The sequence below is a fragment of the Erythrolamprus reginae genome, chromosome 2 (genome assembly GCF_031021105.1).
Source record: "Erythrolamprus reginae isolate rEryReg1 chromosome 2, rEryReg1.hap1, whole genome shotgun sequence".
NCBI classification, from domain to species: Eukaryota; Metazoa; Chordata; class Lepidosauria; order Squamata; family Dipsadidae; genus Erythrolamprus; species Erythrolamprus reginae.
This window is the reverse complement of record NC_091951.1, coordinates 108963363-108975726: the sequence shown is the minus strand read 5'-3', so window position 1 is coordinate 108975726 and position 12364 is coordinate 108963363. Positions and strand designations below refer to the sequence as shown.

The 12364-nt window shown below is 38.4% G+C and overlaps 1 protein-coding gene across 1 annotated transcript in view; it reads left to right on the top strand.

The window, feature by feature from the left end:
• SLC6A7 (solute carrier family 6 member 7) overlaps positions 1–11188 on the top strand; it is a 41533-nt gene extending 30345 nt beyond the window's left edge. Inside the window, exons 13-18 of the mRNA XM_070736737.1 lie at positions 1388–1500; positions 1596–1727; positions 2324–2423; positions 2777–2877; positions 4506–4676; positions 10279–11188. Of these exons, the coding sequence (XP_070592838.1) occupies positions 1388–1500; positions 1596–1727; positions 2324–2423; positions 2777–2877; positions 4506–4676; positions 10279–10491 (830 nt within the window). The 3' untranslated portion in view covers positions 10492–11188. The remainder of the gene's footprint in view (positions 1–1387; positions 1501–1595; positions 1728–2323; positions 2424–2776; positions 2878–4505; positions 4677–10278) is intronic.
• Positions 11189–12364: the final 1176 nt, after the last annotated feature.

Genomic DNA, 12364 nt, shown 5'->3' with positions numbered 1-12364 from the left:
ATCTCATTAGTATTGTAATCCAGAACTTGGCTATCACTCACTACATTTGTATTTTTGCCAAGAAAAAAATGTATAATTGCATACAGGTGTTACATTAGCTAAATAAAGTGGAAGTTGTGAAATATATTTCCTGACTGATCATCTGTGAGCTATAATTTATTATCCATATGAATTTCATAAGAGACCCAGTCATATTACTATTCATATTACCAAGAGGGCAACTTTTTGTATACAGCCACATTCTGATAACTCCTGCGAAGTAGCTGGAACCAATCGTGTTGGCTTTGCTATTCCATTAGATTATTTCAGGAACATGGAGCTGGGGGGGGGGATCTGCTGCTTGGCCTGGGTACTAGCTTAGCCTGGGTACTAGCTTACCCAGGCCTTGTGCTCTGGAGAGGTTATTCCAATTTTGCATATGGCATTTTAGGAACTCTTTCCAGAGCATGATACCATAGTCCAGTGGTGGGACCCCTTTGGGTATCGAATGACAGTTTTACAGGGATCACCTAAGACCAGGGAAAAGACAAATTTCCCATGGTGTTAGGAATTAAAGCTTCTATTCCGGAGCCTTGGAACATATTTTTACAATCTGACCAATCAGAGGTTTACAGTGGCGATGTCCCTCTGACCTTTCTGCCAATCAGTTGAAAGCTCTATTTGGAAAATTGGCATTAGACTTATGGTAGGGAGTCACCACAACATGAGGAACTGTATTAAGGGGTCATGGCATTAGAAAGGTTGAGAACCACTACGTAGTCTTTCAAGACTGAAGGATGCCAATGCCAAGAAGGCAACTGAAAACATCCATCTACCAACTGTGGAACAGAGGTAGTTTGGTGTAGTGGTTAAGGCAGAGGACTAGAAACTAAGACTGATACTTCTACCTTCTAACTTAGGGACAAAACCAGTTGGGTGACTTTGGGGCATTCACTCTCTTTCAGCTCTAGAAAGCAGGCCATGGCAAACCACTTTGGAAAATGCTGCCCAGGAAAATGCTGGGATAGTTCATGTAGTCGCCAGGAGTGAACAATGACCTTAAGGAACAACAAGAACAATGGGAAAACACACCACTATGGACAGCAAATGCCTTTAAGTCAGGGCCAGCCAGCTTGTTTGTATAGGAGGCAAATAAATAAATAAATAAACAAATAAACAAACAAACAAACAAACAAACAAACAAACAACAAACAAACAAACAAATAAAACAAACCACACATTGGCAGCCCAACTAAATCCAAAAATGCAGATTGTGTGTTAATGTGAGCAAGCTGATTCAGTGAGAGCTGCAACCTCATTTGTCCAATGATTCAATTTTTATGCTCGTGAAATTCAGCCCTGATCCTCAATTGCATTCATAATTGTTCTCATTCTTGGCCCATTCTAGGTCCAGGGTTGGCTTTTGTAGTGTATCCACAAGCCATGACAATGCTTCCTCTTTCTCCTTTCTGGTCTTTCCTCTTTTTCTTCATGCTGTTGACTCTTGGCTTGGACAGTCAGGTAAGGGCAAAGCCTATTGAGAGGAAAGGCTTTAACTGTGGATCTTCAAATGAATGGACCTTACAGTTGATGAGATCTCATGCTTTTGTGTCCAGTTTGCCTTTCTAGAGACTATTGTTACTGCAGTGACAGATGAGTTCCCATATTACCTGCGGCCAAAGAAGGCTTTTTTCTCAGGCATCATTTGTGTTGCGATGTTTCTAATGGGGCTCATTCTCACAACAGAGGTAAGCAAAGTGGAGTAGAAGCGATCGCAAAAGCTGGGGCTTTAAGATCTAGGACATTGTTAGGAGTAAAACTTGTATTGTACTAGGATAAAGGGACAGAAGAGCAAGGAACGAAGAGGATTGCACACAGTATCTGGTAAACCATGTGACATGAGTACAAGAGAAGATAATCACAGCAGAAGATGCATATTATCTGACTACACAACTAATAGGCTAATTTCTATTGACAGTTAATTGCAGCTACTTAATCCCCAACATTCAGGGTCTTATCAGTTTCTTAGAACCAGTTCTTTGGAATTTCAGCATATTATGGCATTTATTCCTTTTGAATGTTTAGGAAATGAAACCTAGCTATGCCTTTTTTTTGTCCCAGACAACTTTATTGAGAAACAAAGATTATATTCCATTTAATATGTTTTTAAATGGAGTTGGGCAGCTTTTGCCTTTAAATAAATAAATGAATAACTCTGGAGTCCTTGGTTTTCTCTGAGTTTTCTTGCACTGCTGATGTTATCTAGTTGGGAGATGAAATACCTGCAAGAAAACAGCCAAGAGACAAGGATCCCACCATTTGACCCTGAGCTGTTTCTCTGCAGGGTGGAATGTACTGGTTGGTGCTGCTGGATGACTACAGTGCTGGGTTTGGGCTCATGGTAGTGGTCATAACTACCTGTCTGGTAGTAACACGTGTATATGGTAAGATATTTTTGCAATTGTTATAAACCTTCTTTTTTAAAAAATTGAAATGAGAAATGTAAAAATGTATGAGATGTAATTTGTGGGGCAGGGATTTGGGATTTAGAAAAAAGGTAGCCTGTTATTTAAAAAATAACAGAATGGGTAGGGACCTTGGAGGTCTCCTAGTCCAGGGGTCCCCAAGCCCTGATCTGTGGATCGGCACCAGGCCACAGCATGCCAGCAATGGGCCACACAAACAAGTGAAGTCCCATCCGTGAGATGCAGTCAGCACACAAAACACACCTCCTCCAGTCCACAGAAAATACATTTCTGAGTGCATCATTGTTTTCCATTCTTTTTCTTCTCCATAGGCATGAAAAGATTTTGCCGTGACATTCACATGATGCTGGGTTTCAAACCAGGGATATACTTTAGGACCTGCTGGTTGTTCCTGTCTCCAGTAACAATGACGGTAACTATAGTCATTGTGAAGCATTCTTTCCTCTAGTTTTTCTTATTGTCCCTATGTCAGCCACACAGGGATTTAAAAAAAAAAAAAATAGCCTTGTTGCATTGTTCCTTCCCCAGTCTGGGAGATTTGAATCATAGATACTTTTGAATTTAGAAGCAATGATTACATCAGTATGAATACTCAAGGCTTTATTGCATGGCAGTGTGAGAAAACAATATAAAACAGCAATCAAGGAATACCCAAGATTATTGGAAGAACATTAAGGGGGGGGGGGAATGACCTTGCACCCTTTCTTTCTTTATTATTTATTTATTTATTTATTTATTTATTTATTTATTTATTTGTTTGTTTGTTTGTTTGTTTGTTTGTTTATTTGTATGCCACCCCTCTCTGTAGACTCGGGACAGCTCACAATACAATAAAAACAATTCCTGACAAATCTAATAATTTACAACTTAAAATTTAAAATAGTTAAAAAACCCAATTTTTAAGCAGACATACCTACAAACATACCATACATAAATTATATAGGCCCGGGGGAGATATCTCAGTTCCCCCTTGCCTGACGACAAAGGTGGGTTTTAAGGAGTTTGCGAAAGGCAAGGAGGGTAGGGGCAGTTCTAATCTCTGGGGGGAGCTGGTTCCAGAGAGTCGGGGCCGCCACAGAGAAGGCTCTTCCCCTGGGGCCCTCCAACCGACATTGTTTAGTTGACGGGACCCGAAGAAGGCCCACTCTGTGGGACCTAATCGGTCGCTGGGATTCGTGCAGCAGAAGGCGGTCTCGGAGATATTCTGGTCCGATGCCATGAAGGGCTTTATAGGTCATAACCAACACTTTGAATTGTGACCAGAAATTGATCGGCAACCAATGCAGACTGTGGAGTGTTGGTGTAACATGGGCATACCTGGGGAAGCCCATGACTGCTCTCGCAGCTGCATTCTGCACGATCTGAAGTTTCCGAACACTTTTCAAAGGTAGCCCCATGTAGAGAGCATTCTTCCAGTCAGGGAACTCTCCAAAAAATAAAGACAACAGATGTCTTTACAGCTAGTAAACATGGAGCACCCTCCTGGTTAGGCCTGCACTGACGTTCAATCACAATGGGATTTTTGATCAGCTCACATGGGCTCCAAACCATTTTTTAAAATGCCTTCGTCTCCCTTGATTTTGCTAAGGGCAAAGAGGATAGTTTTATCTTATCTTTTTCTAGGAAAACTTTGCCTGTTCTGCTAAGGAGGAGAACATCCCAAGGTTAAGGAGTATTTGTTTGTACAAGGTGGTGATGAAACCTCATCTACTGAAGTTGAGGAAGTTCACTTTACTCTATGCAGGTGTTCCATACCAAGGGCAGAAAAAACAAAGGATAACCCTTTAGTGACTAAAAAAAAGCTAACTTCATTCCAAACCATTATATGGGAATAGAAAATTCCATGTAGCTATGGGACAAAGGAGTATATCCCACTATTTTCTTGATGAAGTGTCGCTATCCTAAACCCATAGGATTAATATTGCATCTGTTAAGCAGTATGATATATATCTAATTAACTTGTAATATCCAAGTTTGAAAGGAAATGAAAACTCCCATGGCAGATCGATTGGTTCTCTGATATCTGACACTCTGTTTCAGGCCTTGCTTGTATACAGCATTATCAAGTACCAGCCTTCAAAGTATAATGGGACCTACTCTTTTCCATTTTGGGCTGAGGCATTGGGCATCCTAATGGGGATCTTGTCTTGCCTGATGATCCCAATGGGAATGCTGTTTGCTGTGCTCCGAGAAGAAGGGACACTCTGGCAAGTAAGTAACAAGAAGTCAAACTATTCAATCCAAAACACTGGCGGATTAATTAATAAATATTATAGGGTTCAATAAACACATTAGTTTTCTGCAAACTGGCTCAAGTTGAGTTGATCTCCAGAGTCCACTTTTTATCCAGCCACTAATATAATAGATTAGGCTGAACTATTAGATACCTAAATCATTAGAAGGAAACTATGGCTCCTTATACCTTCCTCTTCACTCCACTTGGGTTTGCAAACTTCTCCCAATAATGGTCAAATGTACCTTGCTTCCTCTCTATGTTGATTGCATGTGTGCCATTTACAAGCTTCTTGTCAGTCTGAAGCCAGAATCTTGTAGGTCTTGGCTTGCCATATTATGCTATCTTCTTTTGGAATGTTTCTTGCTGTGGGAAGTTAGGAGGGGTAGTAGCATGTTGAGTAGCATGTTGGATTAATTATTATGAGTAAAACAAGTGAAGCAGGAAACAGGAAGGGAACATTTGGGAAGATTCTTAGATTTCTAAACAGGACTTGTGCTAAAGTTGTAATGCACTTAGTTCCATAGCAGTCTAGCAATAGCAGTTAAACTTATATACCACCTCATTGTATATGAGGTGATATGATATGACTGTATGTATGTTTTTATATATTGGGGTTTCTTGTTTTTAGACTTTTTAAACGTATTATTGTTATTTTAGATTCTAACTATTAGATTTGTCATTATATATTGTTTTTATCATTGCTGTAAGCCGCCCCGAGTCTACGGAGAGGGGCGGCATACAAATCTAATTATTATTATTATTATTATTATTAATAATAATAATAATAATAATAATAATAATAATACTTTGCAGCATTTTCTAAGTGGTTTTACAGGGTCAGCATATTGCCCCCAACAACCTAGGTCTTCATTTTACCAACCTAAGAATAATGGAAGACTGAGTCAACCTTGAGCTAGTCAGGATCGAACTCTATGGACAGAGTGAGCCTGCAATACTGTATTCCAACCACTGCACAACCAGAGCTTCTCCATTTCTCCTACTGAGAAATTATGTCCCCAATACAGGCTTTGCAAAGACAGGTCTCAAGAAAGAGTATCAGGCCTGGATTTACAGATTGTTCTCCTCTGCTCTGCTTTTCCTCATTTTTGTCATTGTTCTGTGTAATGAACTCAGGGAAGTCAGGACTCTGAAACTTTGTTCAGCTTCAAGAGATCCTTTATTGAATACATCATGTTGGCATTTAGAAAGATGAAGCTTGCTCTAAATTATTCCCTCATTTAGGGATAGTTAAAAGAATAAGACTCCACACACCCCTTTTTGTCTCTCAGGTCACACGGGCCAATCAGTCTAGATGTAGGTGCCAGCTCAAATTCAACAGATATCTGTTGGAATTACTTTGGTTCACACACCGGCTAGTAGATATTATGGCTAGCCAGCTGAGGTACCACATTCTGGAATCCCTCCCCCTTGAATTGCAACCAAGAAATGAACCAGAAGTAAGTATAACTTCAGCTGAAGTAGTTTCACAGGTTGACAATTTTATTGTCCGACTGCCCAACTACAACATTATTTACTGCATTGTCTCATCTAGTCGGTTCTAATGCCCGTGTAATGTGATATAGCTTTGTGGTCTTTCTATTTGTTTACTTCTGGTAGCAGGCATTTAAAAAAATCCCAAATAATAGTTTTGCATTGTTAATAAGGCCCAAATCATATTTTATGGACTAGGGCTACAAAGGTGTTGGTTGCATTACAGAGATGAAGAGTCAAACAAAAATAATAATTACATACAGTAAAGAAATTAGAGGGCATGGAAGTGGCAATTAACTCCAATCATATATTTCCTATATTTTCTTTCTACATTTTAACCTCAGTTTTGTGCAATGATGTATGATCACTTTGGTAAACCTCAGCAATATCTTTTTTTCCTCCTTTTTGCAATAAGGAATAAAACTGGAATTTTAATTTTGATAGTTAACTAAAACATTCGGATTGAAGCCAATTGCTATTAACTGTGGTTTAATCAAATATGCATTTCTTGGTCTACAAATGGTCTATAAATATGTATGTCATAGTTAAAGTTAAACACAATTTAAAGTCAGGCATATCGATAACTTTGGTTAACTGAAAACAATTCTGAAAGCTTTTGAACTTACACCTGGGCAGGAAATGCCCAATGCTCCTCCAGATTTGTTCAAATTTGTTCAGTACAAGTCTGAACTTTAGCATTACATCTGGAGGGTCATTATGAACTCATACAGTTCATTCTATGCATACAGTGAATAGATAAAGAGCTTAGCCACACCCCAGTTTTATTGCTTGAAGGTCAACCCATCATTCTTCCTCTTTGTCCTACATGCCTGCAAATCCAGTCGGCTTTCAACATGGTATCACCTATACAGTTTCAAAATTACTGTACTGGTAATTTTAAGACTTGTGGACTTCAACTCCCAGAGTTTTGCTGGCTTTGCTTTGCTGGCTGGGGAATTCTGGGAGTTGGAGTCTTAAAGTTGCCAAGGTTGGTCTAGAGCGTCTTTCTTAAACATTGTATATTAAGAATAGAAATTGCTTCCTTTCATAAATAAAAAGCACTGTAAATGTGTACAGAGAAACCTAATCTTTAAAAAGAATTATTCAGAGATACTCAGGTAAAGGTGACCTATAACAGGTCTTTTGACAGAAACTTGAATTTTATAAAACTGGACCTCCAAATTCACAAACTTTCCATCTCAGTGATTATCTATCTATATATATATATTACAAATTACAAAGTAATTATCTCTAGAAAGAGAATGAAGTTCAGCACTTTTGCATTATGTCCTGAAGTCATATGGTACCACTAGTCATTTCCCTTATATATGTGAGAGTTTTGAACATTATAGGGTTCAATAAACACATTAGCCTTCTGCAAACTGTGAGGGGTGGCATACAAATTTAATAAACAAACAAAGAAACAAAGAAACAAACAAAGAAACAAAGAAACAAAGAAACAAACAAACAAACAAACAAACAAACAAACAAACTAACTGGCTCAAGTTGAGTTGATCTCCAGAGTCCACTTTTCACCCAGCCACCAATTTAATAGATTAGGGCTGAACTATTAGATACCTAAATCATTAGAAGGACACTATTGCTCCTTATACTCCTCTTCACTCCACTTGGGTTTGCAAACTTCTCCCAATAATGGTCAAATATACCTTGCTTCCTCTCTATGTTGATTGCATGTGTGCCATTTACAAGCTTCTTGTCAGGCTGAAGCCAGAACCTTGTAGGTCTTGGCTTGCCATATTATGCTATCTTCTTTTGGAATGTTTCTTGCTGTGGGAAGTTAGTAGGGGTAGTCACATGTTGAGTTACAAGTAGACAAAATAAATTCCTTTTAGAGTTCAAGGTCATTCTTTGTCCAGCACCAGGCCAGAAGATGGGCATGTATGGACCTGGTGGCAGAAGATTAGTGGTCCATGTGACAAACTTGTGGGTGTGGGACAGGGGAAGAAACTTTAAACCTGAAGTAGAAATCCTGGGGAAATCAGATCCAGGTTTCAACAGATACGTGCCTAGATGGCTCTAAGAATAAATTGGAACTTTGAGGAAGTCTTTGTCTTGGACTCTGATTTAAACTTAGATGTTACTTGAAAAGTTATGGAATAGCAACAACAGGAGTGTGATGGCTCAGTGGTTAAAGAAGCTGAGGTTGTCATCTGGAAAACTGACAGCCTAAGTTCGAGATCTGACTGCCATGCATTTGGGTGAGCTCCTATTACTTGCTCCAGCTCACACGCACCAAGTGATTCAAAGGCATGCAAATAAATAAATAGGTACCACTTCAGTGAGAAGGTGCAAGATATATAGTCTTCCCAAATGACAGAAATATATTTAGACAACACTGGTTTCCTCGGCTATGAATCAGTGATGAGTACCATCCCCTAAAGTCAGACGTGACTTTTACCTTTATAGCAACAATGGGCATTAGCATGACCAAAGTAACCCAGATGGTGCTGCTTGATCCCTTTGCTACTGCTCTCTATTGCCACTTTCTGAATGGACATAGGATGGACAGACATGATCCTAGGAATTGAATCCTAAATACATCAGCAATATCAGAGTTGATTAATTATTGATGCACAAAATGCCATTGATTAGTTTTCCTGTACTGATTAGCTGATTATTCTTAGTTAATACCAGTCCTTGATTAATATTCCTTTATTCTGGGAAATTTATGTTTTTCATGTTTTTCATATTATTATATGTAAAGTAAATTTATAACTGCAATTAGTAATAAACATTGTAGTTATTATGGTCTCGAAGTTACATTTAGGATTCATCTTCCATGCTTTTACTATGATACTCAGAATAGGAAGGGTGAAAGTTTATGTAAACCTTGGAATTATATAAACATTAGGCACATTACTCATCAGCACATAGCAATTATGTAGAATATAAGTGAAATAAATATATTATTATTTTTGCATTGTCTGTGAAAAGGATTCCTTTGGGCAATTCCACTGGTATCAACAATATTTCTTACTTAAAGGGGAAAATCTTCATGTTCAATCAGAAGAACAAACTTATCCATTATTTTCCTTGATGGCCTCCATTAATGTATTTACTAAGCAAGACACAGTGTGAAAGGCAGGTGGAAGATAAAGCAAGTAAACAAAGAAAAATGTTGGTACTAACGGAAGTTATTTGTACCTCACCTGTGCAGGTGTTAGGACCACATTAGTCAAGTAATTAGATCTACAATAATATCCTGCAACAAAATTGTAAGTTTCTTGTATCTGAGAGGGTAGAAGTTTTGATGAGATACTAAGGCCGAACAGAATTTGAATGCCACAATTCCTTATGGTTCCAGGAGAAAAGAAATGCAGAAATTTCAATTTTTGAATGGCTATAGTGAAATCATTTCTTAAGTTAACAGCAGGACAAATATTGTAGATTATTACATATGATGAAAATGGCAACTAGTTTAGATTAACTTGAATCCCATCAAAACCCACAAATGATACATGGCAGATTCTGTTAAAACCACGAACTACAAAATAATTAATTCTTAGCTACTGGGACTTCATAGTGATCAGAGGTGGTATTCAGCTGCTTCTATCCAGTTCATCCGAACTGGTAGTGGGAATCACGAGATGCCCTGCCCACCTGCCTCAGCTCTATGCTATTCTATTCTATTCTATTCTATTCTATTTATTTAATTTTTATGCCGCCCTTCTCCTTAGACTCAGGGCGGCTTATAACATGTTAGCACTTTTTAATAGAGCCAGTCTATTGCCCCCACAATCCGGGTCTTCATTTTACCCACCTTGGAAGGATGGAAGGCTGAGTCAACCTTGAGCCGGTGATGAGATCTGAACTGCTGACCTACAGATCTACCATCAACTTCAGTGGCCTGCAGTACAGCACTCTACCTGCTGCGCCACCCTGGCTCTTGTGTATGTTTTTGAGGGCAGGCACATGTACGTAAAGCTTGTGTGTGAGTAAAGTGGGTGGCCATGCACATGTGAGCACACACTCACATTTGTGAACCAGTAGGGAAGGTAAGTGAAAACCATCCCTGGTTGGGATGTGCTTATAATGACAATGATTCATTTTTTCATTTACCTGCAGAGAATCCGGCAAGCTAGCAGACCAACTATGGACTGGGGTCCTTCTCTGGAGGAGAACAGAACTGGCATGTATGTGGCCACCCTGGCAGGTAGCCAGTCTCCTAAACCTTTGATGGTCCATATGAGAAAATATGGAGGGATAACTAGCTATGAAAACATAGCTTTTCAAATTGATAAAGAGATTGAAGAGGATGAAGAAGAATCTATCATATGAAGAAACAGTCTACCTATTCATATCAGGTGGTGGAAGGCAAAGAGATTGCAGGGGAATACTCTGCCCAACTTTGCACTTTGGCACATCAGTCCAATCAGCAGTCTGTTTCCAGATGCAGCCAAAGATTGCCTCTTCAGAACCTTATACCAGTGCATTTGGCTATAAATCCCAATGTTGTTGAGGTTTCTGTTCAATGTGACAAGATGTGCAATGAGCTTGTCTTAGTGCTTTGATGCCTGATGCAGGTCCCTCATCTATGTGGTCCTTGCTGTCACCAAGAATAGGTTTCTCAAATTCAGAATAAGTATAATGTATGCTAGTTCCTATTGTATTGATCCAGTCTATTTTACTGTAGTTATATGCTTGTACTTCTTTATCCACACACTTCCTTGTTCCATAGAAACATAGAAGTTTCTTTATCCAGTGGACCACTTCTCAAAATCCTTCCATTGTTCTATCTTCTGTGGTGTAGTAAACGGTAACTTTGCATAGTGCTAAAGGAATTTGAAAATAGCTTATGGGGTCTATTCCTTATGGAAAGTTGGAGACCTTGAACATGTACTGTATATGAATTGCAAAAAAATATTCAATATCACAGTAAGTCTAAAATTCCAAATCAATTAATCTAATTTTTAAGTCTAGGATAAATTATAAGATAGAGGAATAGTTTTGGGACAACCGTGAAATTAAATGTAAAATGTATTAAGTCTTATATTAGGTTGCCCAGATTTCTAGAAGTTAGAAATAACTAACTTAAGGTCTCTTTTTTCTCAAGGATTAACACAGTCCAGAGAAGCAAATTTATGCCAGTAAAATAAATATTTGCATTAGAAAGGTTAAACTGATTGAAAAATGTCTTTCACATGAAAATACATTACAAAACAACAATAATAACTACAACCAACACTTTTAACAATTGTTTGTATGGTGACTAGACACTTTGAGGTCTGTTTATAAAGGGGTTAATTTATATCTGTAGTCTCATAAATTATTTCTGAAAACTATAGAAATAGGAGTTTATATTCAAGTACTATGCACATTCATATCATGTTTTAATGCCAGGGGTCCATACATTCACTTTGTATGAAAACTTCAGTCTAGGTGAATGTAGGAAGCTATTGTGTATTGAGTCTCAGGTGATATAACGCTATGTGACTTAATGGTATTCTATAAAATGGATTCATACAAGGAAAATCACTGATGGAGCACATATTTTTTTGCAAATTCAAGAGAGCATGGGAATTCGAAAATGAAAAAAATTATATACTCCATCAATGATTTTTCCTGTATGAAATTGCTTTACAAAATACCGTTAAGTCTAGATCACTGTTATCTGTATGAAGCTGGTAAGAGCAGTTCTAATTGGGGGGGGGGGGGAGAGACTTTCCACACCTGGAAATGTCAGGACACTTGCCTACAAAGCATTATCCATATAACTTCTCTTATTTCTAAAGAATGATAGTATCAAAAGTGGAGATGGTTTAAGCTGGCCATTTGTAAAACGTGTATTGTACTGTTATGGTGGGCTGGCTGACTGCTTAGATGGATGAATGGATAGACTGACAAATAAAGGAATGGTTGCATGGTACAATATGCTCTTTAATTCATTATGGAAACATGTTGGTTTCAAAATTTATTATAAGATGCTGCCATTGTCTTGTGCTGAAATAAGCCTTTAATGGGGAGTAAAATTTATATGATTATCAGGAATACATTCATGCATTGCACAATGGTACCTCAAAATACGAACCCCTCGTCTTACGAACAACTCGTGATACGAACCCGGGGTTCAGAAAAATTTTGCCTCTTCTTACGAACTTTTTTCGAGTTACGAACCGGCGTTCGGAGACTGCTGGGAAGCCACGCGGCTGTT